The sequence below is a fragment of the Lissotriton helveticus genome, chromosome 8, assembly GCF_964261635.1.
Source record: "Lissotriton helveticus chromosome 8, aLisHel1.1, whole genome shotgun sequence".
NCBI classification, from domain to species: Eukaryota; Metazoa; Chordata; class Amphibia; order Caudata; family Salamandridae; genus Lissotriton; species Lissotriton helveticus.
In genome coordinates this window covers 1,146,579,878-1,146,603,953 of record NC_136069.1, presented here as the reverse complement: position 1 = coordinate 1,146,603,953, position 24,076 = coordinate 1,146,579,878, and the positions used below count along the sequence as shown (strand labels likewise).

General features: G+C 44.6%; 1 protein-coding gene across 2 annotated transcripts in view; it reads left to right on the top strand.

Annotated features, from left to right (window-relative positions):
• TBC1D8 (TBC1 domain family member 8) overlaps nt 1-24,076 on the top strand; it is a 559,729-nt gene that overhangs the window by 492,246 nt on the left and 43,407 nt on the right. For both annotated transcript variants that reach the window (XM_078658030.1, XM_078658029.1), the window contains exons 16-17: nt 2,701-2,941; nt 15,532-15,597. In XM_078658030.1, coding sequence (XP_078514156.1) covers nt 2,701-2,941; nt 15,532-15,597 — 307 coding nt within the window. The remainder of the gene's footprint in view (nt 1-2,700; nt 2,942-15,531; nt 15,598-24,076) is intronic.

Genomic DNA, 24,076 nt, shown 5'->3' with positions numbered 1-24,076 from the left:
TGCTTATTATACGTAAGGATAAGTCTGGGGTTGTTGGTATTTGAGCATTAGTTTATTTTTGCTTTGTGATGGTTTAAGGAGCAAGTCCTTGCGAGATAGTGCCCTGGTACGCCGTATGGCATCATCGACTATATGTTTGGAATAACCCCTATCCAAAAATCTTGATTTGCATTCCTCCTGTGCTGCTACTAGACCTTGTTCCCTGCTGTAAATCCTGCGTATTCGCAACATTTCCCTGTAGGGGATGCTGCAGATGGTATGTCTGGAGTGAAAGCTAGTGGAATGAAGTATCTTGTTTCCTGACGTGGGCTTACAATGTAATTTTGTTTCTAATTTACCATTGGCCACATATACATCAACCTCTAAAAAGCTTATGGAACTGTTGCTTATGTTGTATGTAAAGTGCAAGTTTGTAATTGCAATTTAACTTTGTTATGAACTCCTCTGCACTGACTCTGTCCCCACACCATACCACAAACAGGTCATCAATGTAGCGGACCCATTTGACCACATTCCGTGCCATGGTCTCAGCATACACAGTAGTTAAAATCATTCTCTCCCACCACCCCATATGTAGGCAGGCGTAGCTAGAGGAAAAATTTGCTCCCATAGCTACGCCCCTTACTTGGTGATAGACCTGTTGTTGAAACAAGAAATCGTTATTCTCTAAGCAAAACCTGGTTAAACTAATAAGCATGTTGTCGTGGGAATAAAATGTGATCGGTCTGGTGCCTAAATAGTATTCAAGTGCCCTTATACCATCATGATGATGAATGGAAGTATACAAATTGGAAACATCCAATGCTATTAGCAGATAGTCATTACGCCATTCAAAGTCCTGAATTTGTTTTAAAAAGTCAGTGGTATCTTGTATAAATGATGGAAGGGCCTGTACATGTTCTTGGAGGAAGGAATCAATATAAATAGAAACATTTTCCAAATGACTCTGTTTAGCTGATATTATTGGCCTTCTTGGAGGTTGGGAAGTGTCTTTGTGCACTTTTGGTATAAACTACATGATGGGGTATTCATTTTTGAGAAATCTAAACTTATCCTGATTCATAAGCCCCACACTCTTCCAGGCTAAATGTTTAGAATATCATTCATTTTGTACAGCCCTGGTCACTTGTCTGTCACTCAATCTATAGCAATTGCGGTCAGATAATTGGCGCATCGCTTCCTCTATGTATTGCTTTAATGGCCAGATGACCACGTTGCCGCCTTTATCCGAATTCCGTACCACTACGGATATGTATATGTGTATATATGCTTGTATAAGTGCATATATGCATGTGTATATATGTAGATATATATATATATGTATATATATATGTGTGTATATATATGTGTATATATATATATATAAATATATATATATATGTGTATATATCAAAACACAATGCTGCTCCATGCAGGAAGAAGGCACGCACTCAAGACTGTTGGTATAAGGCTTCTTTTATTTCCTCGGGTCTCCCTCAATCCTGTGACTGAAGAGACGCGTATCGACTGTCACAGCAGCCATTCTCAATCTAGCAAGCGCAATATACATGCAAGCATTTATAGTCCGTCCCCCTCATAGGCATGGAAGAAAGTAATGAACATAAAAGAAAGTTGTTCCGTAGTGCAGTGTAACATTTTAAACACATCATACTGCTCAGAGGCTATATGTTTGTGTTTGTGTGTGTGTGTACATATATATATATATATATATATATATATATATATATATATATATATATATATATATATATATATATATATATATATATATATATATATATATATATATATATATATATATATATATATATATATATATATATATATATATATATATATATACTAGCAGCCCGCCCCGACCTTGTCCGGGAGCAATCAGGCTTCCCCGACTCCCGCCCGCCCCGACATAGCAGCCCGTCCCTAAATGAGTGTTCAGGGCCCCCGCCCGCCCCGACCCCCGCCTGGCCCGACATTGCCCCCGGAGCCTTACCTCAGCCGCCGCTCCTCCCCCGCGCTCCTCTGTTCACCGCCCCTCGCCGCTGGTCACCGCTTCTCCCCGCCTGTCCGCCGCTCCTCCCCGCGCCATGTCCGCCGCTCCTCCTCGCGGTCCTGGACGCCGCTCCTCCCCGCGCTCCTGACGTCAGCACGCAGGTCGCGGACGGCGCTTCTTCCACGGGACTACTTTTTTTTCGCTAAATTTTTTAAATAACGTATATTTTTTAACTTTATATAGCCTATGTCCATCTGCACACCCTGACGATTACAACGATGTATCAGGTGTGTGGATTGGCGCTGTGGTTCCCGAGTTTACCCGCCTCAAAGGTTCAAAGTTCTTTCTTTATAATAGTAGTATAGATATATATATATATATATATATGTGTGTATATGTGTGTATATGTGTGTGTATGTGTGTATATGTATATATGTGTGTATATGTATATATGTGTGTGTATGTATGTATGTGTGTGTGTATGTGTGTATATATGTGGTTTTATATGTATATGTGTGTGTATATATGTGTGTGTGTATGTGTATATATGTACGAATATTTGTCTATAATTAAACTGCTGCTACTGTCTAGCAGATTTGGGAAAGGCAATTACTGCATGTAATGTATCTTTTAGAAGGTTTGTCAGTACTGCTGTTTGTGCTTTGTTCTCTACACAACGACTGTTTTACCTCTTTTGCTTTCTCTTCCAGAGGGAGCATCTCATCAGCTGCTACTGGGGTGGGGCTGCGTCTATCATTCAGCGGCATGACCCCAGCAGGCCCTACGCCGAGCAGTACCGCATAGACCTTCAGCAGTTCACCAATCTGTTCAAGCTCGTCTCACCATGGACCTGCACCGGTCACACCGAAGTCTTAGCCGAAAGAGCCTTCCGACTCCTTGATGACAATATGGACGGCTTCATCGAATTCAAGGGATTTATCACCAGTCTAGGTAAGGCTGCTTGAATGCAGTGTAGTGACAGTGAACCTTAGTTCAATACATTGTAAATTACATCAGTGTAAATATACTCTTGAAAATGTATCTCATTTACCTTACTACCTGATGTTGTGTTTTCACAAGTGTATGTGCAATTATGAAATGTTATCATCATGATAGGTAGGAGGAAATTCCTTCTAATGAGAAGCTGAGTTTCAAGCCCAGCACGGCCAGACCGGCCGACTTTGAAGCTGGGTAACCAGGTTCGAGCATGATGGGAGGCTCAAGCACCCAGTGATTTTAGGCAAATCACTTTCACTCCCCGTGCCTAAAAAAACAAGCATTGGCATAGCCAATAGGTTTCGCCTTTGGGATCTTATAAGTGTTTTGCCCAAGCAGCATATTACCCTCGACTTTGGGCAATACAAGCACCAAAACTTGTAATATACATTAATATCCCAAACGGCATTACAGGCAAGACCTACGCGCTTTGCTAATGGGGGACGGGTGCAGAGAAAATCAAAGGAGGAAAGTGTTTGTTCATGATTCCTACCACATGCCTGGCTTGAACCTCTTATCTTCTGCCTTGCGCCCAATTGAGTGATCAGAGACCACCAGATACCAAGAGGCAGATTGAGGTGAAGTTGCTATTTGTCTCCGCTTTTTGAACACAATCGTCAATTTCACTGCCTTCTATTTTACAGGCGTGTGTTTTGTTCTTCACACTGTGCAATGTGCATTGATTTTGCTCTTTTAATATAGTATAATGACTCCACCCAATTCAACACAGTAATGCACTTATATAGATTGTGCATGTGTAGCGTGAGCATGCATGCGCCTCAAACGCATACACAGACACGGGCCATACAACACACCGATGCAGGTGTACATTTATGTACAATTAATAAAACATGTTGCTTTAGTGGAGTAAAGAGGCGGGTACTTACCTCAGCTTTTTGAGAACCGAGTAGGCTGCTTCCATGATTTTTTTCATGTCGTTCACCTTTACTGGGGAGGGTCTTGATGTCCTGCATGAAAATAAGTCAAACGAGTAGTCGGCGTCCGACGGGGAGGACCTAGCTGGGAAGCGCTGGGCACCTGTGGGGAAGTGTCCAGCCCCACACCGGAGGAAGATGATGACGTGCGGGGGGTTCTCTGGGGGCGGCCGTGTAGATGACGGCCAAGCTGCAGCAGCTAGAAGACGAGCAGGAACAGCTCAATTCTTCTCTGCTGGTGCTACAGCGCGGCTCCAGAAATCATTTCTAATCAATACTCACCATTTCCCTGAAACCTTAAAACTCACAAATCATGCATCAGTAGGGCCCATAACACTGTGCATTTGCCCAGTTCACTTAAACTTGGCTTCAAGGCAGGTAACATTTGGTGGAGCGTCTAAACCTATTTAACTATTTATTATTTACACCTGCAGATTATTACACTTTACCATGGTTTTATTCAAACATTTAATTTATTCAGACACACCACCATAGTGGCAATGGATCTGCTAGAAAGAAAACTAGGCGTAGGAAAATCACAAGACCAGCTTTTAAAATTCAATTTTCCCAATTTTATTAACAGCAAAACTTTATTATGTCTGACATGTATGCATTAGTAAATTCTTTATTCAGGAAAATTTAAAGTTTATTTCAAAATGATCATTTTATTTAGAGCTCGGGAAAGAATCGCTTTATTTTAGAAATCAGTTAAAGTTTAGCAAAGAACAGATAGTTCCAAATTCATTCTCTTCCAACATCCCTAACTAACACCCTCATCTTATCCTCCAGTCCTGTAAAGCAAACAAGTAAAAAGCATTAAAGTCTTACATCCAGGAATCGGTCAGCAATCGGGCAGCATCTCCAGTAGAAATCAGAAAAGCGACCCCTTCTAGTCAAATCCAGGGGTCCAGTCCTGTAAAGCAAACAAGTAAAAAGCATTAAAGTCTTACATCCAGGAATCGGTCAGCAATCGGGCAGCATCTCCAGTAGAAATCAGAAAAGCGACCCCTTCTAGTCAAATCCAGGGGTTTTTATACCCTAATTCCCTAACTTAATCTATCTAAAAAGTAACTGTCATTTCCTATTCAAACTCTCATTGGACAATTTCGGGGTGGGTGAGCATCATCTCACCATTACAACATCATTTTCTCGATGGTTCAGCAGACAAATAAAGGGTCTTTGTTTTAAGACAGTCCATAGTGTTACTATTTCTTCTAGTAGATACATCGGCACCCTTTCTCATGATCACAACGTCCAAGCGTCCATGTTTGGCACTCATCCTAGGTTCTGGGCTAAGGCAGCCTTGAACCTCCTCGAGCACAGGCAGTTCACTCTGACTTGCAGGTTTTGGCTTGCCTGCGCTGTTCAGCTCTTGCTCACTGTTTACCCGAGCGTCCATTTTAACTAGGCCTCAGAAGCCACTTTTGGAACTATTATAGAAACAAACACAAATTCATGTTAATTATTGAATTTAAACCCATTCTGTTTACCTCCCACCTTACTAATGTTTCCCATTAGTTGTTACCTAGCAAATAAGCCACATAAATGCGTTTTATACTTACATAATCGACCCCTTCTTAACACAAAACGTATACAATAAGCACATTTAGTCTGCATTTTGTTTATATTTAAGCTGTGCATTAATTCACACCACAACAACAATACATATTAGCTAGTTTTTATTGCAACATGCAAGCAAAGTTAGTATTCCCGTGTATAATAATAAAATAATGTGTGCATCTTACTCTATGGTTGGTTAATTTCACAAAACATACAATTTAGTAAATATTAACGTTATGGGACATTAACTTTGAGAGGGGTACACAAAAGTTTGCGTTTGCCACCTCGCTCCATCACTGGCATTGCACTTTGCACATGTGCAATTCTGCCTGAAGCAGATCGTAAGCGCTAGTTGTGAGGAGAAGGCTAGCTGCTAGCAGTACAGGAGGACTTTTAGAGCTGCAAGGTGTGAGTATCTAGATTGGACAGCCAAACAAGAAGCACCGTGTGCCAGCCAGCAGAGGGGGGGGTTCGAAAAAGTAGTGCAGTTAAAGAAAACATATGGCCCATAACAAAAGTATCCCTGTAGCAAGGTCATTCACCAGGGCAGGAACGAAACACCCACAAGGCGGGACAAATATGTACTATACACCAACCAAAAGTATTAATTGAGTAAAGGCAGACCAACCAGCCTATGAAAACCGGTGAGCGTGTCGTGGGTGTGTTCCATCTTCACAGATGGAATACACCATGCCTTGCAGAGCAGCGCATGCACGCTGCCTCTAGGCTCGACCTAAAAATGAATGTGTCCCTCTGTAATGCACCTGGTGCTCTTGTAAAGCATTCTGATACTTTCGAGTCCACGCTATATAAAACTGCGAAAAAAAAAAAATATATATATATATATATATATATATATATATATATATATATATTCTGTGTATAAGCTTCTATGGCATGTTTGTTCAACTCATGCAGTGTGGCTACACAAGCTTTTTTTAATGTCTATCTAGTGCTGGAGCTGTATGTGCCTCAGCCAAAGTCTCTGGTGGACAGAAGAGTGTGTGGAGGAAAGATAACTGAACTTTCATATTTCTTGGACCTGGTAAAAATAAATGTTTGCGCATGCCAGCGCCATAATACTTTCTGTCCACTGAAACCATTTACAGACAGATTCAGAGTTAGTTGCACACCAGGGTGACACTTGTGTATGCAAATAGTATAATTTACGCTTGAAAATTCACAAAACTTGCATTTGCACCAGTGCATAGATTTACTGATGGCAAATTACAGCAGTAAGGCATAAGTATAAGTTCAAGTAAATGTCTTTACAGGGACGGGTTGGGGAGTTTGTGGGCGGAGATACCTCAAAACGTGGGGAAAAGGGACATATTCACGAGTTTGTGGCATTCACAAGACTTTTTGTTGCAGTTCTACTTCGGCAAAGGGCATAAATAATTCTTTTAAGGGTTGGAAAGGGAAGGAATACCCCAAAAGATGTGGGGTTTAGAGGGGTTTGTACCTGAGGGAACAATAGCTCCCTATTGGAGAAACAAAAAAAGTGAAACGTTGCAAATGCACTGATGCTTTCCATTGGCACATTTGAAAATATATATTTGCAAGTTGCAACGTATTCGAATGCGTACATGTTTAAACATCTGCTAACTCTGGGGATTCTTTGCAAGTTCGTCAGAAAATTGCTGCAAAGGTAGGAATAACCCCATTGAAGCATTGTTCCTACTTCGTATGTGAATTACGCCAACTGTTCTTTGGGAGCAAACTTTACGTCCTGTCTGAGGCTAAAGGGTTTTGCGAAGTATAAACGTCCCAAGATTAACTTGTTCACCTTTGCACAATGCTGTTCATCTCCTTTGCTGATTTTACTATTGTGGTTGAGGTGTGGGACAATGCAGGAAAACTTTTGGAACTATGGCAACCCGGGGCCACTTGGACTAAGTGAACTGGGGAACATACTGGTAAAAAACTCCTGGGCAAATACGCTGCTACCAATCATCAGTGAAAGACTAGTGATCCTATTCTGCGATTTTTTTTTTTTTATTGATCACAAAATGTGAATGTTGCCTAGAACGCCATCCCAGTCCTCGACCTTGGCCTGCTGCGTCTGCACTTCCAGTTTATGGACCACCACTGATGTGCCCCTACATCCTAAATCCAAATTTCTTTGATCTCTCTCTCACTGTTTCTGTCCCCCGGCTTGTCGTCTTTGTTGTGAATCTGCTCCATCTTGTAGCTTATGGCATCAATACCGGATTTTAATTCAGCTGTCATGGACTAAATATCTGTTTACACTGTTGTCTGTCCTCCCGCTTTGTTACCACAGACATTTGGTATGTGAACAAAGCTATTTCCATTTGGAAATAAATCTTTTCATAGCTGTTTGTTCGCTTTAACTGTGATTCCACTATTGCTTGCCCAGCACTAATTGTATTTCTCAGGGAGTTTATCTCACTTTATAAAGTCTGTGACTGATGTCCACACACAGGCCAAGAAACATACTGGTAGAAAGATCAAGCAATTCAAAAATATCCACTGGTATTACACTAACATATCTCTTCCACAAATAAGTATCGGTACTGGACACTAAGTTTCCATATTTGGGATCAGTCATTCCAAACTAGGCTTCCTGCTCAGTGAATATGGCGACCGGTCCCTTCATGAGTTCTCCAGTATCTAGAAACTCTGAGGTAGCCAGAGGGCTAGCTGACTCTATCAGTGAAACTGAATTCCACCTGTCTCCAAAGTGTGACCTGTTGCCCAACTATTGCAGCTGCTCACTTCCTCCACCACTACATTAGCTTCCCTACCAGCAAGTCCGCCATTAATACTGTGACATTGCTGAGTTGGGTGCAGATGCGGGCACTCCTACCTCCTCCTTGCGATGCTGCCTGGACCTACTTCTAGCCCTGTGGATGGGTCAATTCTGAGAGCAACCAGTACGGTGGATCATTGTATACTGGTGTGGAATTCTTCAGTGCACTGTGTCTCCTTCAGCTGCTCCTCCCTGGAGGGATCACCAACCACAATCTCACTCCAGATCATGATATTTCCAACACTAAAGCCCTGTGGCTCGCGTTGGAGCTGCTGCGGTTCCTAAAATGCTCAATTCATCACTTTGATGGAACAAGGCGATCTTGAGGCCAGTTCCATGAATTATTGGTTGAGTCTTACAGAATGTACTACAGGCCTTTGGGCTTTAACTGAGCCACGCAACAGAGCTCAAAGAAGAGCAACCATTTGGCTCATGGAAAGCTAGTGCACCATTCCTTTTGCTTTTTTTAAACTCATGGTATTGTTGTATTGATTTGCATAGCGCACTAATCACCCAAGAATATATCCAGGCTCTTGTGTAGGTGGCAGGTCCACAAGGTGCTTCTACGAAGAGCCTGGTCTTCAACTTCTTGCGGAACTCAAGAAGTGAGGAGGCTCAGGTGTGTTGAGGGAGGTCATTCCGTGTCTTGGGTGTGATGTAAGAAACAGAGCGAACTCCAGTTTTGCTTTTGCCGATGCGGAGAATGTGCGCAACTGAGAGTGAGGCAGGGCGTAGGTGTCTGGTGTGTTGGTGAAGTTTCCTATTACTAGAGAGATATATCCACCTTTGTAATTAGAAAGTGGACAGTGGTCAAAAAAAGTAATTTGCTATAGATACCTTTTGGAGAAGTATCATTTGTTCAGCAGCTTTTTGGAGGAAATGCTGTCTGAGGCTTTTCAAAATCAGATGCATGTGAAGGCGAGAAGAGAAAATCAAATCCTTTTGAATCTTTCAGAAGATCCTCAAATAAGCAAGGTAACTTTGAACTCTAGTCTGCCAAGGTCCAGGTCAACCAACCACCTTGGTTTTGGACTTCAAGCCATTGGTATCAGTGCTGTCTTTGCCATGCCCCCTCACAATCAATCAAGAGGTATTTGTATAGCGCTACTTGTCACCTGCAAGGGTATCCAGGCACTTGCTGCCTGTCTCATATGAAAAGCGAGGTCTTGAGTCTCTTCTTGAGGATGGTGAACGATGTGTCGTGCGAAGGTGTAGTGGGAGGGTGTTCCAGGCTTTGGCGGCGCAATGGGTGAAAGTTCGTTCCCCCGTGCGGCTGCAGCATATGCTGGGGGTTTCTGCAACGTGTGCAGAACGGATGTTTCTTGGCGGTTGATGGAAATGGAGGCAGAAGTTAAGGTAGGTGAGTCCTAGGTCATGGAGGGCTTGGTAGGCGTGGATCAGGAGTTTGAAAAGGCATCTCCTCTGAACTGGAAGCCAATGGAGGTCCTTCGGGTGTTTGATGTGGGATCTTTTGGGCAGGTTGTAGATCACTCTGGCCACAGTGATCTGGATTAATTGGAGTCTTTGCATGGGGTAGGCGGTGGTGCTTGCATAGTGCGTGCCGCCGTAGTTTAGCCAGCTGGTGATGAGTGCCTGTGCTACTGTTTTCCTGGTGTTGATGGGTTGTCACTTGAAGATCGTGCAAAGCTTGAGAAAGCAGGCTGAGGAAACTGCATTGACTTGTCGTTTCATGCATAGTTTGCTGTCGAGACCATGCAATCTTTGATGTTGGACATTGAGTCCTAAAACAGTGCAGTCAGCGTATACCATAAAAATAAAAACCGAACAGCCAGGGTCCGGTGTAAAGAATATTGATTATTTCAAGAATCACACCAAAGAGATGGCTATGCTTGGGTGTGTATATATAGGAACTGGTCCATGAGCAAGTTGTTTTTCCAGTCCTGGCAGCGGAGATGATGGAAAGGGTTTGTATTCAGCAGTAAATGCATTGTCTAATTCAAGACTCGAACCTTCTCAAAACAGATGTCAAGACTATCCATTTAAAGATGCAAATGTTGCAGAGAACCATTCCTCTACTTTCCCCAGGGCATTTTGTGACATCTGTAAATTGGAGGAACTTGAAAAAATAAGACAAGACATCTGTAAATCTGCTGAACGCATGACTTCATACCCCCCCTATTCATCAGGGACATCTCCAGCTCCTGAGATTTTGAATATGAGGGACTCGTTGCTAGTTCTGTTTTCTTTCACTTTTGGCCTGAAATTATTCTGTCAAGTATTTCCAAGATGCTAGTTCCTTAGGCGGCTGATCTCCACAAATAGGATATTGTTCTTCACCCACACATCAACAATTGGTTGATTCATGCTTCATCCACCGCCCATGGACGTGAGTCCCTGATGGTCTTGTTTCACTGCAGACTTTGTTTCATCTTCATCCTTTAAGCCCATCTGTGCCTGTGTCCTGACTCTTGCCTCCCTTAACTTTGGTGGGATTTTCATGATCTATGCAAATGTGAATTCCTCCACACAACGGAGTCTCTAGTCTCCAGCCTGAACATTTAGACCAGACTGTTCCTTGAGCCAGTATTTCTGATTACAAATCTCCCCGGCCTATTTGGGGGGACTGGCTTGGAGGAGATGTCAGTTCAGGGTTGCTGCCTACGGCCTTGATCCTCTTAATTGGAGGAAATTGTTGCTAATAGTTCCAGCTGTGCTTCAGGATCAGGTGATCTTTGTGAGAACTAAAAACACGGTCACTTAGGCTCACCTGCACAAATAGTCAGGAACCGGATCCAGGCCATTGGTGAAATTAGCAATTCAGATAGGAACCAGGGCGGAGACATTTCTGAGGGCCCTACATAAACTAATGTCTGGGGAGCGGATAGTGTTAAATTGGGCAAGGGTTCCCTTTGTGTCAGGAGGTTCATTAAATCATTAGCTCATTTGATGAGATCTTCGGAGGGTTCAGTTCTTCTCAGATGGCCTGATTTTCGGATCATTCCAGTGTATGCTTCCTTGTTTCCTGCCCTGGTTGCTTCTTTGATCTCAACCTTGCGTCCCCTTTGGCTCTATACCATTACTGTAATTCCTCAGATATTATCTTGGGTTCCCTTTGCACGGGTCAATATCACAGGGGTGGGCCTACTATGGCCGCGGCGTTGGCTTTTTCCTGCTTCTTCGCCTGCTCCCAGTTACCTGCCCCGGTCCCTTCTTGCCATGTCGCAGCCTGCACACCCATAGTGGATGGACCAATCCCACAAGAACCCTCCCTTTGTGAGTCCAGTTCTCTCCCTTTGCTGATTGCAACTCACAGTTCGGAGAGAGAGGGGTCAGGACTGCACCACCAAGGGTCCCCCCAGAACTGCCATCTTGTATTTAGAAATTCGGCGGGTGTAGTCACCACGTGCCTGTGAACTTCAACTTCACTGGGCTTACCTTTGGGGTTGGTGCCAGACCTGCGATCCCTATATATGGAAATGTATACTTGGGTTTGATCAGGGATGGATTTAAATCGAGACTCAACGGGCCCCATTCACCAGGCAGGTTTAAGTTCGGCTCGCAGGTGCAAATAGTCCATTTCGGAATCCAAAACCACATTGTCCATTCATAAATGATGGTTTTACCCTGATAAAGGGATTTACTCACACAAAGATTTCCTTGTGTTTTTTTTTTTTTTTTTATCTCTCAGGTTTGTTTGATTTTGATAACGGCGGGATGTCTTGATGCCCGTAAATGGCTGTGCCGTGGCGTTTCCTTGTCTGTGTGTTTTTTGTGTGTCTTTGTGAAGGAGCACTCTCGCGCCGGGCTCTTTGATGGCGCGGTGGCGCCGGGCTCCAGGACTCTAGAAATCGATAGCCATCTGCACATTTAAAGGGCCAGAGTTACAGCCGTTTATCAGCGGACTGTTCCTTCCAAACCCCAGAGGGCGGGCGGCATGTTTAGTGCACTGCAGCGCCGTGTGTGCGAAATATAAATACATCGAAGTTATTATTAGCCACGCTCGCGGACGCCACGTGCCCGTTAGAGTGCACTGTCTGTGTTTAATGCTCGTAGACTAAGTGGCAAAGCCAAGGCAGTTCCGTTCAAAACGCGTTATTCGGTTTGCAAAGCACAACCATATAAGCAATCACAAGTACACATATTAAAATCATCACAGATACATAAATATTAATGATATTATCCTTCAATATTGATAACAGCACCTGTCATGATCATTAACTTCAGAGAATAGACTTAAACATATTATTTGACGCATGATATTATACATACTCCAAAACGTATGTCTCTTGCGACCTAAACTACATATTGTCGCTATACAATATCTGTTGATTATTCTGTTATCAGACAAATTGCAAAAATAGCAAATCCTCTTAACAGGAAACATCATGTGCAAATTACGCAATAAAGTGCCTTGTACACTCTAAACTCCGCAATGTGCAAATAACGCTGTTAACTAACCTTCAGTAAACAATAAAAGTGCCAAAAAATTTCCCAGAGTAACAAATAGTCTGAAGGGCAATGTGCAATGTAAGCAATAATGTGCACATTACGCAAGTTACGCAACAATAAAGTGCCCTGTACACTCTAGACTCTGCAGTTAAAGTGCATAATAAATTTCCCAGAGTAGCAAATACAAAGGCATTTGTACAGTCCCTGCTGAACCGACGTCTACACCCGTGAACACGCCAGGAACCATTTCAGTCTAGTGCAAATCCGAAGGGCTCATGGATGCCCCCTGGAGGGTGTGAGGGGTAGGGGTGGTTTACAATGTTGCAGGCCTCGTCCCAGCTGGCCTCTTTCAATGGAAAAAGTTCACCTGTCTCTACCTGGAGCTAATCTTGGTCGCCTTTCAATGTCATCTAAATAAATGTGAGGGACTTCTTGTATTTATTTCCAGTGACTATCATGACTGACTCTGATGAGACCACCCCCGACTAAAATGTAAAGAGAACCTGGTTTCTAGAGCTATGTATACTGCTGGTAATCATGACACCCAAATTGCCTACATTTATGTTAATGAAAGATGTGCGCTGCAAGGCTCGGTTTTGTGAGGGGAAATTGTGTATTTCTGTGCGTTAAACTGACCCCTTGGTGCTGGGAGTCTGGACAGGCCGAGGTTGCGTTGGAGAATGTTGCCCGCAGTACTATTTGCAGCTCTATTCTGGAGATCAATCAATCACGCGTTTGGGAAGCGCGTCTACTCACCCGTAAGGGTCTTAAGGTGCTGGGGGTGGGGAGGGGGGGGTGCAGGTTCCAGTCCATCAAGGAGGGGGTGTCTGTCGAACAGCCAGGTTTTGATGTGTCTAGCAAAGATGGGAAGCGATGTTGTCTGTCTGAGGTGGAGCGGAAGGGCGTTCCAGGCTTTGGCCGCGAGGAAGGAGAAGGAGCAGCCTCCTGATCTGCTTTTTCTGATGCGGGGGACCACGGCGTAGGAGAGCTGGGCTGATCGTAGGGTTCTTTGGTGTGCATGGAATTGGAGTCGGCTATTCAGGTATGCTGGTCCGGTGTCATGGAGGTCCTTGTGTGCATGGGTGAGCATCTTGAAGGGGACTCTAGCCTCGATGGGGAGACAGTGGAGTGTGTGCAGATGCTGGGAGATGTGGCAGTGTCTTGGCAGGTTGAGGACCAGTCTTGCGGCGGCGTTCTGGATGTTCCGTAGCTTGCGGGTGAGGTTACTGAGATTACTTCGGATTGCACTCCAGCCATGCTAAGGACGGGTTTTAGAGGTTGGCATTTTCGGGTCACCCAGCAAAAAGCGACAGGTGTCCTGCCTGTCCTGTTTTGAATGCAGTCGTGTCTAGGCGATGGGACAGCTGCCTCTTCATGGCAGGTGTCCTGCATCCACCAACATCTAAATTAGGCCTCCGTTCCCCTCTGCGGATGGTATGTTCCACCCAGCAAGTATATATGATTGGAGTGGAGGCTGGGCCACCGGTGGGAGTGCACATGAAGAGGGAAGGCGTAAGGGGGGGAACCGAAAGGCTGGGCAGTGGTGCTCTGTGTGACTTTACACCTCTTCCTTTTTTAAGTCCTTTCACTTTCAGAACCCCTTGTTTAACCCGTGGTTGACATGGTGTATACATGACGTCACGGATGACCACTGTTTAATTTTTTTTTAATGCTCATGGGGCCCGTGCATACAGTATCCCTACAGAGTATCACTTATCGTGTGACATCAATGTCACAGTCATTACATCGCCGGAACCACTATGTTGGTGTAACCACTAAATTGCATGGTGCGTAGATGTGTCGGCAAAAAAAGATATAGTTATCCTGCAATGTGGTGGGCACTGTCGTGGAGGTGGTATTTTGTAGATCGATGTTGTCGATAGTCGGCACATGATGTCTGTCACTCAAATTCATTCACACTGATGCACTGCACCTCAGTCTGCAAAATGTGAACCCGGTGACGTATTTATATACACAATACTCTACGCCTTGGGTCTAGATCTTTTAGGGGAAGTACACCTTGCAGGTCTATAAAATTTTCCCTGAGACCTTCCTAGAATGTTTGGTTTTATATTGACGTATTTATATACCCTTTCCACTTGAGCAAGGCTCGTGATAGATTGTTGATTTTGGCTCCTAAATCTAGACCAATAAAATCGTGTATCGTTGTGAGCAAATGTTTACTCGACTTTACAGGGTAATGCAGTTTCCATGTTCAGGGCGAGCAACGCGAACAGCGTTCAGGGCCCCCTGAGCTCACTGAAAGACAAAAGAGGTTTTCAAAAGCTGCAGGCCGCGGTGCTTCCAGACGCCCCACAGGGGCAGCTTCCTCTGGCTCTGCGTGAAGCTAACCCTGCCCGTGGAAAACACAAACCCCTTCTATTTTCAGTCTCAGAGCGCTTGTTGTTAGATTAATAATAGCCACAGCCTCGGCACACTCAACGAATGCTATTTTATGCCACATTGAGTAAGGTCTGGTATGAACACGAGTCAATTAGAGGCCGTCAGGAGAACCATTGTTCTCAATTAGTGATGCAAATAAAATAATGCAATATTGATGACGTATTGTCTGTCACAGGCTCGTATATCCGAAGCGCTGCTACCGACCTTAATATTCCTATTACCTCTGCTTGTTTGTCTGTTTTTCATTCGGTCTCAGAGGGGTGCAAAATGAAATGGGCTCGTTCGATTTTAACCTGTGTCTGATGCCAGGGACTCACTGGCTTTTAACTCATTCTGCTATCATCAAACCATATATTTGTTATTCATCAGAGGCGTGGTCTCCTCCCACGCCCACACATGTATGTATCGATGTATGCAGTGTTACGTTGCTCCATTTTCCTTTCTGATGACTTGTTTTATTTTTGCAGACACGATGTACCACGGGGAAATGAGTGAGAAAATAAAACTACTCTTTCGACTGCATATACCCCCAGGTAAAATTATTTTAAACGTGTTTTGTTGTTTTTTCATGTATTGGTAGTCAGTATTACTCAGTAGATGTTTTCATCTTCGAGTAAAAGAAGCATGGTATTGGTATGTTAATAAAATAAGCATGGTTTGTTAATAAAATAAGCATGGTTTGTTAATAAAAGAAGCATGGTTTGTTAATAAAAGAAGCATGGTTTGATAAGCAATAAAAAAGAGCATTGTGTTGTAGCCTGATTAAAATAATACAAGCTATGATCATGAAAACTAAGGGTCTAATCAGGGCTTTAAGTGGGCCGGGTCTCACCAGTGCTGAGCACTGGCAGTTTTTAAAGGGGGCCTCGAAACGGGTCTCTATCGGGCTCTGTTTTGTGCCCTGGCACAGGCGGCCCGTTTTTTTCTGGACTGCAGTGACAGCAGGCATATTGATGTGCGCGTGCTCACACTGCTCACTTCTCACTAGTTACTGCATGACCTCATGCCAGGTGAGCGTTGTAGGGGAAGGGACATTTTCAGCTCACATGTTTTTAAGCACGCCCTTATTTACATTGGCCACGCCCCTTTGAGAGACTTCCGCCCCCCCCCCCCAGTTGTTTCATCCCACTTGAAGCCATGGGTCTGATATAATTTTTGGCCGACGGAGTAGTCACCATTAGCCTGGCGGAGGACTTTGTCTGCCAAACAGTGACTTCTCCGTCCGCAAAATTTATAAATGACGCAGGCGGTCATTTATAAGGCATTGGCAGGAACCGCTGTGAGAGCAGTTCCTGTCAATGCATTTTACTGTTTGTTACATTAAGCCCTGTAATAAACAGTAGGCTATTTTTCTTTAAAAAAAATAATCCCGTAACGAGATTTTCTTCTTGTAAAGAAAAAAAAAAGTGATGCTTCCCTGGCAATGCTAGGCTTCTCCATGGTGGGGGGAGCATTAAAATGTTTTTACTGAGAAACAGTCAAAAATGACTACGTCTGCCCATTCAAATTGGGCAGGAGGACATGTAGTCATTACTCCAACTGCCCTTACTCCACAGGATCATCGGAGGCAATTAATCACGGTGGAGCCAGAGTAGTCTCCGCCGTGATTAACCCAAAGGTCTGCCTGCATCTAAATCCGGTGGGGGGACCGCAGTCGGGGCTGAACTGGGAACCCAAAGCAGCCCTAGCAATTTTTGTCAAACCAGCCCCCATGCAGTACATAGCAATCGAGTGCAGTGAGCGAGCCTGACCACTATAAGGTGGCGTGGAGGATTCTCCCCCCGAGAAAATTTAGAAAAACTTGCAAAAATGGTGCATTCTTCAACACATTTTTCATTATATATTCAATTGTATTTGTTTTTAAAGCATGGTAAATGATGACATTTCAGTGCACTAGGATACAGCAATCTTTGTTGGGGTTCTTCAATGATTCCCTCACTGTCACCCTCCAACAGTGCCTCTCATCTCTCCATAGCCCCTCTCTCACATGTATTTCATTTGCTGTATAGCGCTTCTTGTACAAGTTTTGGGGGTCGGAGCATTTAACATCACAAACACATACATTGTACGTGTGTGAATCAGTGTATAGACAATGTTACCTAAGACAAAGGCAGTGGGGTAACAATAACTACTGCAGCCCTTGCGGTGCGGGGGGACCCCTGAGCTCCAGGGGGCCCTCACTGGCATGGTGCATGGGCGGCAGAGGCCCCTGGGCTCAGAGCTCCCGACTAGGTCACGAGCATGGGGAGCCTCCTTCATATACTCTGCAGGAGGCCCCCTCTAGTTTTGTTACACCGCTGGACAAAGGGGTCTTCAAAGTGTACGTTTCATATGTCATCCATTCTGGTAGGCATTTTTTAAGAGTGCTAGGCCTGGGGAAGCACAAACTCAGGATTCAGAATGTAACACAGTGGTTTAGGGTTGACTTTTCTTAGAACAATTTATTTCTACCCAAACAAACCCTTTTTAGCAAAACCTAGATTACGATTGTAATTTATGAACTGCACAGTAACACAAGGATCTCTATAACAAAAGCAGTAACCCACTGAGCTAGTCACAATAAATACTGTTCTGTGATCTGCATAGTACCAGTTCTTTAAGTGTCGGTTCTGAGTACTGGCACTTTTTTCATTTTGAAAGGGAGAGTACCTTCACTTCTGAAGAGTGACGTAATACTTTTATTTGGAGAGTACCAGCACTTCTCAGAAACAAGCAGGTACTCTGGCTCAGGGTACCTGCACTTCTATTTTCCCATTTCATGCACGGCATTGTACATGCTATTTGCAGCAGGCATATTAACCCTCTGCGCTACCTTAGATGAGTCAAAACTGCCACCAGACAAAACTCCGAGCTCTCTTCTAGCAGGTAAATTAATCACCAGAGTTATCTTGGCACTTTTATTGTTGCCTGAAAACTGTTTGATATACAAGGACCATTGCAGTGCTTCTAAACCTGCTGCATTGCAGTAAACAAAAGCCGCCTTTACCCTTCCAGCCTCCCAGGGAAACCCCCGATGCCCGGTACGGTCATTCCGGCCTCTAACCGCTTTCTTGGTGGTGAGGATACTCCGTCGTCGTTGCAACGGAGTATCCTTACCGTCAATAATTAAATCGGGCCCGAAGTGTGATACATTGTTCAGCTCCTTTCAAGGTAAGCAACTCCTGGATATGATGAGCATCAAAAAATAACATTTCAGTACAAAAGGTGTTCTTTTTTTTAAACTGCAATATAGTATCTGCAACTGTGTCTTCTTCCGGTCCTCAGCAGAGGCATAGACGTTCGTCTGCCATTGTAGCCAAAATCCTGGAACATTCTCTTTGCCATTGGTAGGAGTTTAGCCCCATGAGCTCTAGGTGGACGCAGCATTGAATGATCAAGCCAACTATCTGGCTTTGCCTCAGCTAAAGTTTCTCGTGGATCCCTGCGCCCAAAACAAATTGAATTTTCATGTGGCTTCTGCCTGCCACCGACACTCTAACATGATGCAGCAAGAATTAAAAATAAAGCATTCATCTTTGATGTAACATATGATAATGAAAGAGATGTGCCTCTAGTGGCTGAATTGCACAATCTGGAACCAGGAAACCTGGGATCAATCAAAGATTCCCTGCTTGACCAATTTGTGTGATTCTAGGCAATTTAGTTCATGTTTGATTCAATGGACTATAATTTGACTCCATGTATAATAGGAATCCAGGGCACATGACAATTAGGAGTGGGTGGCACTCGTGTTATTCGCGGTAGCGTAATTACACTAATTTACACAATTAGACGAGGAGCATAACCAGCCATTTAGCGCTGAACGCAAGAGAACAGGACCAGCAGGAGCCACTCGTGCCCTGTTCCTGTCCTTTGAGAAGTAAGGATTCTTTGCCCCAAATTACTCAAAATTACGCAAGCTTGCATAATTGCGTAATTTTCAGTAATTTTGCATCACGAGTAATGCAAAATTACCAAAATTACTCCGGCATAATTTAAATTTCGTCCAGGCCTAATCACAACTGACTAGCCTCTTAGTTCACTAATAACCTTGTCAAGAGGGGGTGCATGAATGTTGCTAAGTTCATGTTTAGAAGCTGTCACTTTTAAGAATCTTGAAGAGACTTTATCATACGTCTACATGATGTTTGTTGCTTGAATTCATACCAGATATTTCTGTAGCTCGGCTCATGCACGGAGTCTCAGAGGCAAGCCAGACCGTTGGCTCCCCGTGTTAGTTTGTTGACCTGCCCAATTTGATACCAAAGATTTTCATTGTTCTAGTTGTGCATGCACTCTTCTAGCCAAGCCTTTGGTTCAGTTCTCCCTGTTAATTTGTCGGTTTGTCTCCCTCTACCATGAACATACTGCCATATCATCACCATCATTTTATTGACTGCACCTCCTTGAATAGTGACTTATGTTTTGTTTAGCGTTGTTCATCTTTGCTATTTGTTTTAACTTTAGTAGTGGCTTATTTTATTTGGTTTGATTCCTTGACATACAGTTCTCACATAGTTCTGAATCTATCTTCCCTTGACCCAGATACTGTTGAGGCTTTTCCCCAGCATGTCTTGGCACAACTCAAGCTTGAATCATAGATAAACAATATCCTTACTCATTCCATTCAGATTTCTCGCCAGTGTGCCTTACTGAATCAGCACTCCCAGATGTTTGGGAGGGCCCTTTGAGTATTCAGTAAAGGCTGGACAGAAAAGCTCTTATCCATGCAGAGAATTTGTTAACAACCACCCAAATAGGTTATGATCACTCCCTTCTTTTCACTTAGTCAGTCTTAGGTCTGTAAGGTGAGACAGATTTAATCTCTGCCGCCTCTTTCATTCTGCTACTTTGTGTTGGTTGATTGAGACCATCAAGCACTTTGGTCTAGATTTCCAGCTGGTGGAACTCTGTAAATGATGCAGAGTGAGGTCCCTGGAGCAGTTGCTTATTGAAGTCCACACAGTTTTCAACACAGCACCACCCTGTCGCTGAATCATCCGGGTTTGGTTGAACTTGCTCTGAATGGTTCGAAGCTGATATCCTTGGAACCGGAGCATGGCACAGAGAGAGCGAGATGACGTCCCACCCAGTCCTGCTCATGATTCAGCATGTCAGAGGACTGGTGCTGGCCTGATGACTCTGGCCAATGTAGAGTAGCACATAAAGAAGCTGTGGCTTGTCCTGCATGTGCGGCAATAACCAGTAAAGCTGGTTGATTGACAGGCCACAAGCGAGGATGACAGAAGTGGCGCCTGCTGTTCTGGACGCAGTACAACTCCAAGATGGCATCCATCATCGATCTGCTTGAAAACCTGAAGCCACATTAACCTTGAGAAGTGCTATGGGTTCTCCGGACTGCACTGGGCTTCCGTGCATCCCAGCTCCTGGCTTGCCAATCGGTGGCTTGGTCAATGTTGGTCAAGTGGGCAGGAACACAGTCAGTGTGAGTGAAGACCCACCTAAATGGAATTATATTAGAATACTGTTGGGAGGCAGAGATCAGGGGCACGAACTCTGATAATTGAGGGAAGGGAGCAGGGGCAACAAGTTGACCACAGTGGGCAGGCGGGAGGGGCAGTGGCAGCACAACAGACCCTGGAGGGCAGGGGAAAAGGGGCATGGGCAACAAACCAACCATCGTGCAGGACAGCAAGAGAGGCTATGGCAATATAACAGACCATTGAGGGCAGAAGGAAGACACCGTGGCAGTACAATCATACAATCCAACAGACCCGCTTCAGGCAGGAGTCTCCCAATGCTTTTAAGCCCAAAAGGGATTAATTTTATCTGTCTCCTGCCTAAAATTGTTTTCAAAATCTACCTCTTACGAAGTTCAAAATGTTGGCATATATGGTACATTGGATCACAGAGGGCAGGATGAATAGGGTAGGGACATGGACTCAGGTAACAAAGGGCAGGAGGTAGATGGGCAAGGGTACCAAATCGACTTTACAGGGCAGGCATCAGGGGTTGCAGCAGCACAGTACACCACATAGGGCAAGCGGGACGGCAGTGCAGCGCAACAAAACATGGAAAGAAATAGGGAGGGTACAGGGCCATGCACATGGACAACAGAGAACAGAGAGGAAAGACACAAGGGCAGCACACTGACCATACCAGGCAGACAGGAGGGGCAGTTGCAGTATAATAGAGCTTGAAAGGCAGGAGGGGGCAGGGGAACGACAAGGGACCAGACAAGGCAGGAGGGAGGGAATAGGGGTCTGCGGATGGAAAACCGAAGGCAGGACAGGAGCAGCAAGCAGACCATGGAGGGTTCACGAGATGGGCACTGGAAGCACAGCACACCATGGAGGGCAACAGTGAGACTATACTGGCACACACACAGACAACTAAGGAAAGTTGGGAGGCAGTAAGAGGCAGAAGCTGACCACAGGTGGAAAGGGCTGCGGCAGCACAGAAGACCATGCATGGCAAGCAGAAGGGTTAGTGGCAGCACAACGGCCATGGTGGGCAAGAAAGAGGGGGCAGGTGCATTCACAAAGGACCACGGAGGACAAAAGGGAGGGGAAGGGCTGGACACAGACAAGAGTAGACAGAGTAAGGGCTTCATAACAGACTGCGCTGGGCAGGCAAGAAGAGCAGTTTCAGCACAACAAAGCATGGAGGACAGAAGGGAGTGGCAGCAAAAATGACCATGGAGGACAGGAGTGAAGGGATAGGGGCATGGAACTCAGACAGGCAAGGTGGAGGTGCCAGGGGCAGGGGCAGGGGCAGCAATCTGACCATGCTAGAGAGGTGGGAGGGGAAGTAGGAGCTCAACAGAACACTCGGAGTAGATAGGAGGAGCAGTGACAGGTCCACGGAACACGGTGAGCAAAAATAAGTGAGCAGGGGCGTGCACACAGACATCGGAGGGCAGGGGGAAGGAGAGTAGGTGCAGCAGGCTAAGCACAAAGGCTAAGCAGGAGGGCAATGATGGGTCATATTATTGGGCAACAGAGGGCAGAAGGTGTGGTCAGGGACATTAAGCTAAATGGAGGGCAGTGGCAGCACATCAGACCATGCAGGGCAACAAGGAAGGGGCTTGTGCATGGACTCGAACAACAGAGAGTAGGAGGAGGTGGATGGGGCAGCAAGCTAACTGTTCAGGGTAGGCGGCAGGGCAGTGGCAGAACAACAGTCACACAGGGCTGTAAGAAGTGAGCAGGGGCATGGACTTGGACAGTGGAATTCAAGGGGGGGCAGGGGCAGCAAACCTGAGTGGGGGCAGCACAATGCCGGGCCGGGTCCTGCATGCAACCCCTGACAACCTGCATTGCGATGAGCATCTTAACTTAAAAACAAACTAGAGATTCACAGAAAAAAACAAAAGTTACAGGGGCGTTATAGTTAAGCTCAGATTTCACTCTTACTAAAACAGTGAGATTCAGCAGTATTAGTTACCTGAGCTAACTATAACGTATGTCACCGCAATGCACTGCTTATGACTTCACATATTACATCACTTATGACATAAGTGACATCACTCATGACATCTCAAATGACATCATCCAGTGATTATTTTCCAAAATGTGGGGTGTTAACTTATATACTAAAGTACTTCAAAAGTTAAGTTACTATACTTTGTGTACTACTAATGAGTAATACTATTTCTAACATATATTTTTTGAGTGGCTATGTGACTGTATGTATCCATGTGTGAGTGGATGTCTGAGTGGCTGTATAGGTTTGTGAGTGGATGTGTGAATTGCTGTATGGGTGAAAATGTGTGTGTGTGTGAGTACATGTATGGGCTAATAAGTGGGTGTGTGAATTACTGTACAGGCTTGGATGGGCTGTGTGACTGTTTGGGTGAGTGAGGGGGTGTGTGAGTGGCCCTATGGATGAGTGAGTGGGTATGAGTGTCTATATTGGTTAGTGAGGGGATGTATGAGTGGCTGTATGGGTGAGTGACTGTGTGTATGTGGTTTCATGGGTGAGTGAGTGGGTGTTTGAGTGGGTGTTTGGTTAACTGATTGGTTGTGTGAGTGGCTGTATCGGTGAGTCAGTACACATAAGAGTGCTTGCATGGGTGTGTGAGTGGGTGTTTGAGTGGTTGTATGGGTGAGTGAGTGACTGTTGAAAGACTGTATGGGTGAGTGATTAAATTTGTTAGAGGTTGTGAGTGAATAAGTGGGTGTGTGAGTAGCTGTATGGGTGAGTGAGTGGCAGTGTGAGTGACGTTATAGGTAAGTGAGTTGCTATATCAGTGAGTGAGTAGGTGTGTGAGTGGCTCTATGGATCAGTGAGTGGGTGAATGAGTGGTTGTGTGAGTGGTTCTGTGGATGATGTCAGTAGTGATGTCATGAGTGATGGCACTGACCATGTCATGAGTGATGTAATATGTGAAGTCATAAGCAGTGCATTGCAGATCCGTAAGTTATAGTTAGCCCAGCTAACTATAACTGCTGAATTTCACTGGTTTTGTACGAGTGAAATCTGAGCCTAACTATAAAGTCCCTATAATCTATGGGTTTTTTCAGTGAATATATATTTAGACATATTTACCTAAACTATACTTACCAAGCATGGTAAAAACATTGTTACCTGGATCCTGTCCTTCTGTAGCTCTACATACTGGGCTTAGTACAACCCATTGAGCACTTGACTCTTAGGGTGAGCAGTTACTGGCTGCTCTGGAAGTTTATTTTAGAGGGAAAGGGGCTCAGAACTCAACAGCCAACCAAAAGACAAAATAACGTAACCCCAAGCCCAGTGTTTGTCTTTGTGTATAAGAAAAGTACTTTTAATTTCACACAGCAGAACTAAGTAATACACAAATTTGATTTAGCAAATACTGGGTTGCCCTCTGGTTATGATTTACTGTGGATGCTACACACCCATCCCCTTTCCTGTACTCTTTCCCTTTTGGGAACCCCCATCAATTATAGTCCCTAGTATTCTGTGGCAGAGGTGCATGTACAGATTACTTTATGCTGACCTGCAGGTTTAGATGTACAATCAGTTTGCTTTTTCTTACCCCCATATTTGAAGTGGGCCGAAAAGTCTCAAGTCCTCATGCTAAAGTCT